Source organism: Polypterus senegalus, chromosome 5 (genome assembly GCF_016835505.1).
Source record: "Polypterus senegalus isolate Bchr_013 chromosome 5, ASM1683550v1, whole genome shotgun sequence".
NCBI lineage: Eukaryota > Metazoa > Chordata > Cladistia > Polypteriformes > Polypteridae > Polypterus > Polypterus senegalus.
This window is the reverse complement of record NC_053158.1, coordinates 189,081,943-189,094,346: the sequence shown is the minus strand read 5'-3', so window position 1 is coordinate 189,094,346 and position 12,404 is coordinate 189,081,943. Positions and strand designations below refer to the sequence as shown.

General features: G+C 40.1%; 1 protein-coding gene across 1 annotated transcript in view; it reads left to right on the top strand.

Moving 5' to 3' along the window:
• The first annotated feature begins 2,560 nt into the window (after positions 1 to 2,560).
• Positions 2,561 to 12,404, top strand: part of dhx30 (DEAH (Asp-Glu-Ala-His) box helicase 30) — a 48,682-nt gene continuing 38,838 nt past the window's right edge. Inside the window, exons 1-6 of the mRNA XM_039753825.1 lie at positions 2,561 to 2,710; positions 7,065 to 7,192; positions 8,121 to 8,231; positions 10,160 to 10,377; positions 10,723 to 10,831; positions 11,481 to 11,630. Of these exons, the coding sequence (XP_039609759.1) occupies positions 2,566 to 2,710; positions 7,065 to 7,192; positions 8,121 to 8,231; positions 10,160 to 10,377; positions 10,723 to 10,831; positions 11,481 to 11,630 (861 nt within the window). The 5' untranslated portion in view covers positions 2,561 to 2,565. The remainder of the gene's footprint in view (positions 2,711 to 7,064; positions 7,193 to 8,120; positions 8,232 to 10,159; positions 10,378 to 10,722; positions 10,832 to 11,480; positions 11,631 to 12,404) is intronic.

Below are 12,404 nucleotides of genomic sequence, written 5' to 3'. Positions count from 1 at the left end.
TTGCAGATAATTAAAAAGCGCTAGCCGTTTGTTTTTCACATTGACAAGGCATCAAAATGCAAAAAAGAAAGGCAGTCATCAAAATCAGATTTAATAAAGACAAGGCAGGACATGTACAGCAGTGCGTCATTACGGTTTGGGATTTTAGGAACATGTCACCCCGCTCATAAGATTTTTTAGTCGCACAGTTTCTGTTCTTTAAAGACCTAAAGCTGTAGCCTGGTGTAGGACCCCCATAGCTGAACTCAAAAACAGCTGGAGATCAGGGAGATGGTGACTAACATTCACACCCCTCTTGCTCTCAATGAACTTCACAAAGCAGATTCTGCTGTCGTTACTGTTGCCAGCATGGAGGCTCAGCTGGGGTGACGCACTGAACCTCACGGATGTCCCCGAGCCGCTGCCTTCTAGGACTTCATCCTGACTCATCGCACCCGCGTCTGCGGGAGCCTCAGTCTCATCCTGGACATTCACAGAGTCGACAGCGGCGGAAACTGAACTCTCAGCTCTGTTGTGCGTCAATGCTACTCCGCTATTTGCGGACCCGTCTTTTCTTTTTTCTTGTCATGGGCTTTACCCATCCTGTCACATCCTCCATGTCCTGAGCAGCACTCTCGCTGTTTTCTGCAGGGGTTCTCATCTTATCCAAGTCACCCTCGGCACTTCGCTCAGTCCTAACATTCTCCTTATCCTCTTGTATCTTGCTTTATGGTTTCTGTTACTCAGACCTCAACCCTGGGCAGAGCCCCGTTATCTTGTACCGCAGTCACACTCTAAGGCTGTTCGGTGCTGTCACTTGTGTGTGCAGAATTAGCAAAAATATCGTCCGCAGACTTTGAACCGGCCGCGGCCAGAGCGTCCTTCTCTGGGGCGTCTTCGGCAGTCTGCGTATCTTCAATTGCGCACGTTCAGGTGCCAACTGCGCCATCGTAACAGATAATGAACTGTTCTGACCCTGCATATTCTGACCAGGACCCTCCATTAACTCCTCCTCCACATAAGAAAAACTGACGGAACTAACTGAGTCGGGGAACACTTAACATAAAGCATTTAATGTGCTACATTAATTTATGACGGGGTTTGAGAAAATCTAGTAAATTAAACATTCATTTTACGATGAAATTTAGTTTGGGACATTCTACTGACAAAATAAACTACTAGAATAAAGTGGAAATGTCGACTTTAATCTCGATATTTAGATTTTTTTTTCTTCACTGTGTCCGTATTTTTTTAGAGAAAAATCTAAAGATAGGAAACACTCACAGTTACAAGCCGACTTCACCAACCAGCACCTCTCGCCAGCAACCCATAGATACGGCCATGACAGACCTGAGCAATCGAACCACAGATGAACAGCGAAACAGCACAGAGAGATAGATAGATATGAAAGGCACTATATGATAGATAGATAGGATATGAAATGCACTATTTAATAGACAGATATGAAAGGCACTATATAATAGGTAGATAGATCGATAGGTAGGATATGAAAGGCACTATATAATAGATAGAATATCAAAGGCATTATATAATAGATAGATAGATAGGATATGAAAGGCACTATATAATAGATAGATAGATAGATAGATAGATAGATAGATAGATATGAAAGGCACTATATGATAGATAGATAGATAGATAGATAGATAGATAGATAGATAGATAGATAGATAGAATATCAAAGGAATTATATAATAGATAGATAGATAGATAGATAGATAGAGATGAAAGGCACTATATAATAGATAGATAGATAGAATATCAAAGGCATTATATAATAGATAGATAGATAGGATATGAAAGGTACTATATAACAGATAGATAGATAGATTGATAGATATGACACTGTATACAGGATGACTTGATACCCTTTGCTTCCTCTGCTCCTCAATACCCCAACTATAAGGACTTTACTGCGTGTGGATTCTGGTAGACAAGAACTATGAGGTGAGATTTCACATCTTGTGTTTTTCATGGTGAAAAGGAAATTATTTTGTTTCTGAGGCCTTTTATTCCAGTACTGGGTTGAGGGAGCAGCACAGTTTTGGGTAGGGCTTCTTTGGGAAGAGTTGGCAAAATTATGGAATTAAATTGAGAAAATTTAAAGGAATCTTTGGACATTCATAAACAGAAAGTTAAAATGAACTCTTCTTTAAAATATACAGCTCAAAGTGGGTATGATTGCGTGTTTCTTCTTTATAAAATTCTACATCCTTAGTCCAATCTCAACAAACTTTTACACACATATCCTGTTTTATCAGGAACAGGCAGCAGGCTATTTTGAAACCCCAAATTTTGTTGTTAATCCTATTTACTATAATGAGTTTTAAGGACGGTGCCTTCTCCAGGATTTTGAGCCATGAAATAAATTATGTGATTAAATATGTCTCTTGGAGGGTACAGTTAAATGAACAATAAATCACACTCCGAATTAACCGCATGCTACTTCCAGCCGTCAGCACACGGATGTCATTCCTCTCCAGGCCACGCGGCGCCGCTGCAGGAAAAGAAGTCTTCGGACCAACCGGAAATGGACTTGTTTCCAAGGCGAAGGTCAGTGTAAAGATGGCAGCGCGCAGTCATGCCGGCACAAGTCGGGCTCTGTGGCGATTTTCAGGGGTCCTTGGCGAGAGCTTTTGGAGTCCACGTTGGTGGTGCGGTCGGCTTCTCGCCACTGAATGTGCGAATGAGAAGAAGGAGATGAAGCGAGGTAAGTCGGCACGAGTAGCAGGACAGAGGCGGGCGTCTGGTGTGGTAAAGGTATGGCTAGGTGTAGATCACAAGTCAGAATGAGAGGCTGCGACAGTTTTAACTGTCCTGTCAGTTTTTTTTAAGTCTTTTTTTATTAATGTCATCTTTGTTCATATTTTCTAAAGACAAGCTGTGTGTTTTGGGATTTGGGTAGCTGCACCTCCCTTTTAAAGTGCCGCCGCTTGATTCCGATTAAAGTCACCGCAGCGTGGTGACATCTCAGAAGCGTCAGGTGGGAAGATTATCGATTAACTGAGTGTTGTTTTAGTCTCCCTCTCTGTGAACTAAATAAAAAGCCATCTTGTTCTCAAAATCACAGTGTGAAAAAGTAAATATAACCCATGAACTGATTTTTCTTTTTTTAAATATGTGGACATATCAAGAGTCCATCTTCATTCAAACAGTATCTTTAGGTAAAGGTGACATAACAAACATCATGTCACATTTACATTTTGCAGTCCATTGTATCATATTGAATAAACATAAATGCAAATTTCACTCACCATCGAACAGCACATGACAAGAGTAGGTATTTTACTGAACAGTCAGCATGAGATCAGATGATAGAGGTCATGTTTTATTAACAAGAAGGATGAAACAAAGGATATGATCTGAGTGGTCCATGCATGATTATTTATCTTGACTTTAAGAAAGCATTTGATAAGGTGCCACGTGAGAGGTTGGGCATCAAAACAAAAGAAATGGGAGTTCAGGGTGTTGTGTATAGATGGGTGAAGAACTGGCTCAGACACAAGAAGCAGAGGGTGATGTTGTGATCCCTCAGGGATCAGTGCTGGGGCCGCTGCTGTGTTTAATATAAATATATTGGATAGGAATATAAGTAACAAGCTTGTTAAGATGATAGGTTAATTGGCAGTTAATCAAGAATACGTCAAATCATTACAGAGGAATTTGGATAGCATACAGGCTTGGGCGGATGAAGTTTAATGTCAGTAAATGTAAAGAATTACACATAGGAAGTAAAAATGTGATGTTTGAATACACAATGGAAAGTCGGAAATCAGAGAGCATACCTTATGAGAAGGATTTAGGAGTTGTAGTGAACTCTAAGCTGTCGACTTCCAGACAGTGTTCAGAAGGCATTAAGAAGGCTAACGGACTGTCAGGTTATATAGCACCTTGATGTGTGGAGTGCAAGTCCAGAGAGGTTCACTGGTGAGGCCTCATCTGGAGTCCTGTGTGCAGTTTTGGTCTCCAGGCTACATAAAGTACATAGCAGGACTAGAAAAAGTCCAGAGAGGAGCAACTAGGCTAGGCAACTAGGCAGGGCTACAGGGGATGAATTATGAGGAAAAATTAAAAGAGCTGAGCCTTTACAGTTTAAACAAAAAGAGTTTAAGAGGAGACCTGACTGAAGTGTTTAAAATTACGAAGGCAATTAGTCCAGTGGATCGAGACTGTGACTTTAAAATGAGTTCATCACAAACACGAGGACACAGTTGGAAACTTGTTACTGGTAAGTTTTGCCAAAACATTGTTTTTCTTCACAAAGAGAATCATAGACCCATGGAATTGGCTACCATGTAGTGATGTAGACAGTAGAACTTCAGTGACCTTCAAAACTTGACGTGATTTTATTTTGGAGGAATTAAATGGATTGGACTGGTGAGCTTTGTTGGTACTAATGTGGAAAAAACAAATCCACCCCTACCTTTATCACTCCCATCAAATACCAAACATTAGATCATCATTAGAGAGTATCTTGTCTGATGCTATCTTATTTAAACTTATACATTTAGTTTTGTTTACCCTTTGTTGGTGAATTGTTTATTATCTCCATGTCTTGATTGAAAGAGTTCTTTGAAAGATTTTTATAGATTTCTATTGATCTGGTAAGGGATTTAGAAAGATCTTCTAAGAGTTGGAAATCTACCATTCCACTCTCTGAAAATCATTTACAAGTAGAGCAAATTTGCAACAACTGGCAGCTTGTCCAAGTCAGGCTGCCCCAGGAGGTTCAGTCCTTGAGCAGAACACAAGATGTTGGGAGAAGTCTCTAAAGAGCCCTAAATTTCATCACAGGACCTACAGGTAGCTCTTACTGCTGCTGATGTCAAAGTGCACGGGTCTCAGATAGGTAGGTGTGCCAAGGAAACCTTTAGTCTTGTTCAGATATTCTTTCTGGACAGTAAAGTTAGCCCAAGAAGACCTAGGCGAAGACCAGGATGTTTGGAATAAAATGCTGTGGGCAGACAAGTTAAAGGTAGACCTTTATCTATCTATCTAACTAACTTATAGTGCCCTATCTGTCTCTCTATCTTATAGTATCTATCTAACTTCTAGTGCCCCATCTGTCTGTCTGTCTGTCTTCTAGTGTGTATCTATCTATCTATCTATCTATCTATCTATCTATCTATCTATCTATCTATCTAATAGTATCTATCTGTCTGTCTATCTAATAGTATCTATCTGTCTGTCTATCTTATAGTGCCCTGTCTGTCTGTCTGTCTGTCTTTCTATCTTATAGTGCCCTGTCTGTCTATCTTAAAGTGCCTTTCCTGTCTGTCTATCTATCTATCTTATAGTGTCTGTCTGTCTATCTTATAGTGCCCTATCTGTCTGTCTATCTTAAAGTGCCTGTCTGTCTGTCTATCTATCTATCTATCTATCTATCTATCTATCTATCTATCTATCTATCTATCTATCTATCTATCTATCTATCTATCTATCTATCTATCTATCTATCTATCTATCTATCTATCTATCTATCTATCTATCTATCTAATATGATGATGGAAGTGTTCTGCTTTGGGGCTGGGCAGGCCACAGAGCCCACTGTAAACTCTTCTTTGTACCAGGGGGTGCTTGGGAATAATGTGAGACCACCTGTTAGAAGGTTAAAGCTCAAATGACAGTGGACCCTGAAACATGCCAATGATCCAAAACATATCAGTAAATCCTAAAGAGAAAGAAATGGGGTTCTGGAATGGCCCAGTCAAAGTCCACGTCTGAATCCACATCTGCTGTGAGCTGAAGACACCACTCAGGCATCGCACAGCTGAAAAACTTGTATTTGACAGAGTGAATTAAACTTTCTCCCAGTCAATATCAGAGACTGCTGGACAGTTGAAGGAAAGGCTGGTTGACTTAATTTTTTCCATTGACAGAAATAGAATATTTGTTCATTTTTTTAGAGAATAAATTATTACAAATTCAAGTTATTGTGTTTTTTTTTTTTAATTACACTTCCTTTATTTACAGGTACTCTTTGAATAAAAATTAAACTTTGGTGTGTCCACATATGTTAAAGAAAAAGTCATGGGGTGTACATACTTTTTCACATGACAGTTAATATTTAGAAAGACATTCTCTAAGCAGGTAGTTTTTCTAAATTATAACCTTAAAGGGTTGGACTGAAATTTTGGACCACATGTTTTGTAGCTGCATTTACCCAAAAATTACCAAAGTTGTACAGCTTCAGCATGCTTTATGGGATTCTGGCAAAAAGTTTGATGTGCTAAAAAGATTCCACAGACAAAATATCTGTGTTTTAAAAACTTTAGTAAAAATTCAAAGTAAAACAGTTCAGATAACTGAAAAGATTGGTATTGCAAACATAAATTCTTGTTTAAGAGAAGTTCTGTTTAAAGCTTCTAAATCTTGTTTCATTTCTTTAAGTTTGCTTGGATGGCTGGGCCATCTCTAAATGGTCAGAAAACTGTTTGCTTATCCCATCATTTTCGGTGTGTAAATGGTCTTTCACCCCTGCTAGGTATGGGACCCGTTCGAAGCAGCAACTACAACTGACTTAATTAACACACTGTATTTCAGATATAGCAAGAAAGTTCTATCTCATATTAGTTTACAGGGGGTAAAAGACTCTTCTTTGCAGTAAGGAGACTGTGGAAGATTGTGGGTTCACTTCCCAGTTCCTCCCTGTGTGGATAGCGCTTTGAGTACTGAGAAAAGCGCTATATAAATGTAATGAATTATTATTATTATTATTATTATTATAGGAGTTAAGCAAACATTATATGAATTTAACTTTAAGCATTAACTTTCTAAGCTTGGCTCTTACAGGTTTATTTCTTTTAGCTGTAATGTTGATAAGCAGCTTTTCATAAACTGAGGGAACTCCCAGGAGGGGACTCGGACACCCGCGTCTTCACACACACACAGTTTACATGTAATGTATTGTCATTTTTGTGGGGTCTTACGTCTTTCCATCATTTTACATCTGCTACCGACAGCCACAAAAAGGATAAAATGTGCTCCTCATCATATTTTGTCCCTGAATCTTTGACTGAAATTTTTAATCTGAAACTTGTTTCTTTTGTAACTTTTGCTCTTAGTGCGCAAGGACCATCTGAAGGAGTTTCCACACCCCAAGAGTCTGCTGCACAATGTGATTTCTCGGGCCCTGGGCATCTCTGATGTGAAGGAGCAGATTGTGTACAACTGTATTGAAGGCAGCATCAAGGTGAGCTGTCATTGTGGCTCATTTCTTGCCGATGGCTTGATAATGTTGGGAAAAATAAAAATGTAACCATCAGAATTTAACTGAGGTTAGCATAGCGGCACACGTTCAGCTGAAATCCTTGATGCTTTCCTATTGACTGGTCAGCACCTCTGTATATGGAGTAAGACTTGTCGCACCCTATGCTCCTTCTGGACCACGCTGGTCTGCTGATGAACAGCGTATGATGATGTCACCTCTGTGTGACATCGAGTCTCAATCAGAACTCTTCTAGTGTAGCTGTTAGCTGGTGGAACAAACTGCCCACCTCCATTTTAAATTCTTACTCCACTCAGTGTGTTTAAGAAGCACCTGAAGATTCTCTTGTTTGGTGAATTTCTGTCTAAATTAGCTTCACTTGTGGTGATCAATTTTGTAACCTGTCATGTAACCCCTGATCCCAGATAGTCCCCCGGGTTGACGTTACTTGATTATGTTGTTTTTTATTTTGTAAGTTGCTTTGGATATAAGTATCCGCTAAACAAATAACTGTATGAGACACACATGATAAAAGCATGGAAGTGCTCATGAGTATCCATATGGAAGTCCATCCATTATCCAACCCGCTATATCCTAACTACAGGGTCACGGAGGTCTGCTGGAGCCAATCCCAGCCAACATAGGGTGCAAGGCAGGAAAGAAACCCCGGGCAGGGTGCCAGCCCACCACAGGGCACGCACACACACACACCCCAAGCACACACTACAATTGGCGACAATTTAGCGTCGCCAATGCACCTAACCTTGCATGTCTTTGGACTGGGAACTGAACCCAAGGCTGCGAGGCAGCGGCACTTCCCACTGCTCCACCGTGCCACTCTCCATATGGAAGTGTTGGTTAATTTTATACAGTCCCAATGTAATTTAAGTGACTCCTCTGTATTATGTTGCAGAGGGCCATTCTACAGGTGAACTGGCCGAAAAAGTTTGAAGTGGAAGGTTTTGGAACAAAGAAGGTGGACGCGGAACGGCGAGCTGCTGCTGCAGCATGTAAAGTGTTAAAGGTGAGGAATGACTGCAGTAACTGCCATGAGGTGCCCTCCTCCGTCTGCCAGAGACACATCGTGTTATGGTGTGTTACAGAAGTGTATACTGTACATTTATAAGAATTATCTGGCTAAGCGGGCGGTTAGATACAATCTCTTGAAAGTAATGGAGCTGTAAAAGTGTTTTTCATTGCATGAGCAGGCACTAAGGACATTCTGTAGAAGAAGAAGAAGAGCAAATATGAGTTTTACTCTCCCTTCTAGAAGAAACGAGCATTCAAGTTATGCTTTAACATAAGTAAGTAATGTGGCGGATGGCCGGGGCCCTTGCCTGACCAGGACGCCCCTGTGATGGAATGACCAGGAAGAGGGCATATTCGGGGCAACACCTCTCTGGGAACCCTGGGTGCCTGGACAGTTGCTGAGCCCTGTGTTGCAGCAGTTCCGCTATACTGGGAAATGCTGCTGGAAGAAGATCTGGGACCACCTAGAGCACGAGTGGGCAGATTCAGTCCTGGAGGGCCGCAGTGGTTGCAGGTTTTTGTTCCAACCCAGTTGCTTAATTAAAAACCAATCCTTGTCAATTATTTAATTTCATGGCTTGCTAGTACTTTAACTCTGCAATGTCAGGTCATTCTCATATCCTAGATTTTTTTTTTTTCCCTTTCTAAGGATATAATCCAAATGATTTGAAGTCTAAAACAGATGAGTAATTCTCAGTGCTTCACTTTTTTCTCTTCACTTTCCTTCCAAGTATTTAATTAAATCAACCAGAATGTTCAAGTAAATTCTAGAAAAAAACCTGATCTAAATCCGTTAAGTAGTTCTCTCGTGAAAAGCAGACAGACAGACGTTGGATTTTATTTATATATATATATATATATATATATATATATATATATATATATATATATATATGAGAGAGAGATGTAATGAATATGATACACACATATCTATCTTGAACTCTTTGAAAGTAAAGTCATGTCAAAAAAAACTCTTGGTGTTGGTACTCACAGGAGCTACACACTTAATGCTTTTCAGATATCAGTGGATTGTTACATTTAAAGTGAAGTTTTATTTAGATTTTTTAGTACCAGCCTTACAGCATTCGTAATTCTAGAAACACAAACCCGGGATGTCAATACTAAGCCAGTTTTCACCAATTAATATTGATTTGTTGTCTTTCTATGATTTTCTAGGTTAAGTAATCACTAATAAAGCTGTGGTTTCAGTATTTTCTTCTATAATACGCTAACGTGGCTTTCTGTTTGTCTGTCCAGGATTTAAAATCACTTGTAGCTCGCAGATCTGAAATTTGGTACACATATACTACGTGACCTCTACTATCCGCTTTCGGGGTGATGATTGACCTCCATGGTTATTCTTTTTATTTTTATTTTATTGTAGAATCAACTCTCGGCAGCGGCCAGCATGCGTACGGACACCACTCTCATCCCTACCACCTTCACCCTCACTTTCCCTACCTCTTCATATCGTAAATCATTCTTGAGGTAGATTAAAGACTTAAATGCCAGCTTAAGTGAAAAATGAAGGAAAACGTACTAAGAAATTGCAAAACTAAAACTGACTTAATCAGATTTAACGTGAAAAGATGGCAACAAAAGAAAAGAAGAAGCGGGCCACTAGGGTGGAGAAAAGAAGAGCTGCCCAGAAAGCAGCAAGCGCATCAACCTCTGAGCAAATGAATGGTAAACGTACAGAGAAAGAGGATGTAAAGTAGGAATGCTCAAGTCAAGAGTATTCACTGCAGTGCGCCATTACTGGTTATCAAATAAATCAAGACGTTGGGTATCATAACAAGTTTTATCGCCTGAGAGCACCAGATGTGCCACAGTTTATTTAAATTATAATTGTCCGGTGAGGCTGTTTTTTTTTTTTTTTTTTTTTTATAAATGCTCTTACAGCCACATTTCCTTTCTATTCAGGACATGGGTTTGTTGGGCCCTGGTAATAAGATGTTCAAGGCTAAAGAGTATCGCTCCATGACATACAAGACACCTTCAGTGACCACACAACTTACTGAAGAGGATGAAGACGAGGAGGAGGAATGGCGTCAACAAGAAGCAGAAGAGGGTGTGCTGGATGTGACGGACTTTATTTCAGACATAAACAAGGAAACACAGACGCCTAAAGAAATTGGCAGGTACAGGGGATGCAGTAAGCAGGCAAATTTATTTATACATTGTGGGTTTAAGTCTTGTTTGTTGGCTAACATTTTGGTTTGCATCTTTGCTCACAAAGAATGAATAGTTACATGTGTTTAAGACCTTCTCTAGTTTTCTTGACTGCTTTTATTTCTTAATGTGATAAGATCATTTGTTTCCATATAATCATTACAATGATTGTTTTAAGATCACCTACTCTTGCACAATAATTTCTTATATTTAAAACATTTACCTTGTAGGTAATAATAGTGCATCAGTGAACTGTTTATTGTCTTTGAATTTTATCTGAATGTGAGTTAATTTGATTTTAAATGTCTTTCAAGGTTTGATCAAGATGATGTTAATGGAGCACTTGCTCTAAAGATGTTCCTGAATCCTAAGGCTTTGCTGGTTAATGTTGTCCAGGTGGCCACGGCTTCTTCTAACATTGCGGTGAGTTGATTTCTCTCATTTTTCTACCTACTACATTAAAGCTAATAGGCTTGTGCTGGAAGTGTGGGACTGAAGGCCTGTTTTAAGATTAGTGTGAACATATTTACATGAAAAAAAGAGTGTGTCACTGGTGGTTTGTCTGTTTTATTTTAAGGATCTTCGAGGTATGATCGCAAACACTGAAATCGGAGTTTTAATTATAGGCAGTTTTAAGTCTGTCATAAGTCAAATCAATCTGAAACTCACTAAAAAGCAATTCTAGTGTGTAAGGGGCTGTGCCTGTGCAAGTGGCACTTGGCTTAAGGCCAGGAGCAACACTGGAGAGGTTGCCAATTTAGAATTGCATCTTAACCTAACCTGCCCATTTTTGGGGATGCACCTGGAGGAAAACCAACACAGATATAGGAAGAACAAGCAGATTCCACATGAACAACCTCCAGGCACAAGATTCAGACCAGAGGTGCTAGAGTTGTGAAGTGACCGCGCTAACCACTACACTACCGTGTCTTCTGTATAATATATGACTTGCGAATCCTATAGACATCAAAATTCTTTGTATACCTAAACTAGCTTATGCTTTCACAAATTCCAACCGTGTGAGAGTCTAACATGAGATGCGATTAACAGTTTCAATGTTTTCCCTCTTTAGGATTTTATGAAGTACAGGACTGAAGGTGGAAAGTCGAAGACTTGTGAGTTAACCCTGCAGTGGCCTTATGTGCTCACATTCATAGCCAGGGGGCGACATAAGTCTGAAGCTGAGAACCGAGCTGCTGCCCTTGCCTGCAAGAAGTTGAAGGTGAGAAGAAGGCAGGGTTTTATTTGGGGGTAGTGGTATGGTCCAGAGGGTGGGAAAGAGGTTAATGTTAGGCCAGGCCTACACTATCTTTACATTAAATTAAAAAAGTAAAGTGTGTGTGTATGTAGGATTTATTAAAATGCAATATGTGTAATGGTTGATTTGACCAAAGTACATTAAAACTGTTTAGTGATGTTTGATTATTTAATTAACTGACTTGTCTTTAGTTCCAACTAGCCATCCCCTGCAGCTCCGCCCGTGTAGTAGTGAAACAGGACAAACTTTAAACATCAGTAAACAAACAGGGATCGCTAGTTAAGCGGAGGTAAGGTACTCTCCAAAACGCAGAGGTACACCGACTCAAACGGAGGCTGGCACGTGAGTAAAGTGGGCCCTGCCCGGCTCCTCACTCCTGACGTCACGCTTCATCGCCCCCAGCCTCTGTCTCGGATTTGTACGAAATATATCATTCCTGCAAGCAAACTATGACTCTTAGTGCAATGAGAGAAGTTGCAAAATCAACCGGAATGTTCAAGCAAATTATAGAAAAAAACCCAATCTAAATCTATTAAGTAGTTCTTTCGTTTGCTAGCTAAGCAGAGGTAAGATACTCCCCGAGGCTGGCGTGTTAGTGAGGAGGGCCCCACCCACTTCCCCTTCCCCTCGGCCCACTGCGTCTCTCTCAGATTCATGCAAATAAACCGTACGGCAAGCGACCTATGTAACATAGCACAATGAGAGAAGGTGCAAAATCAACCGGAATGCTCAAGCGAA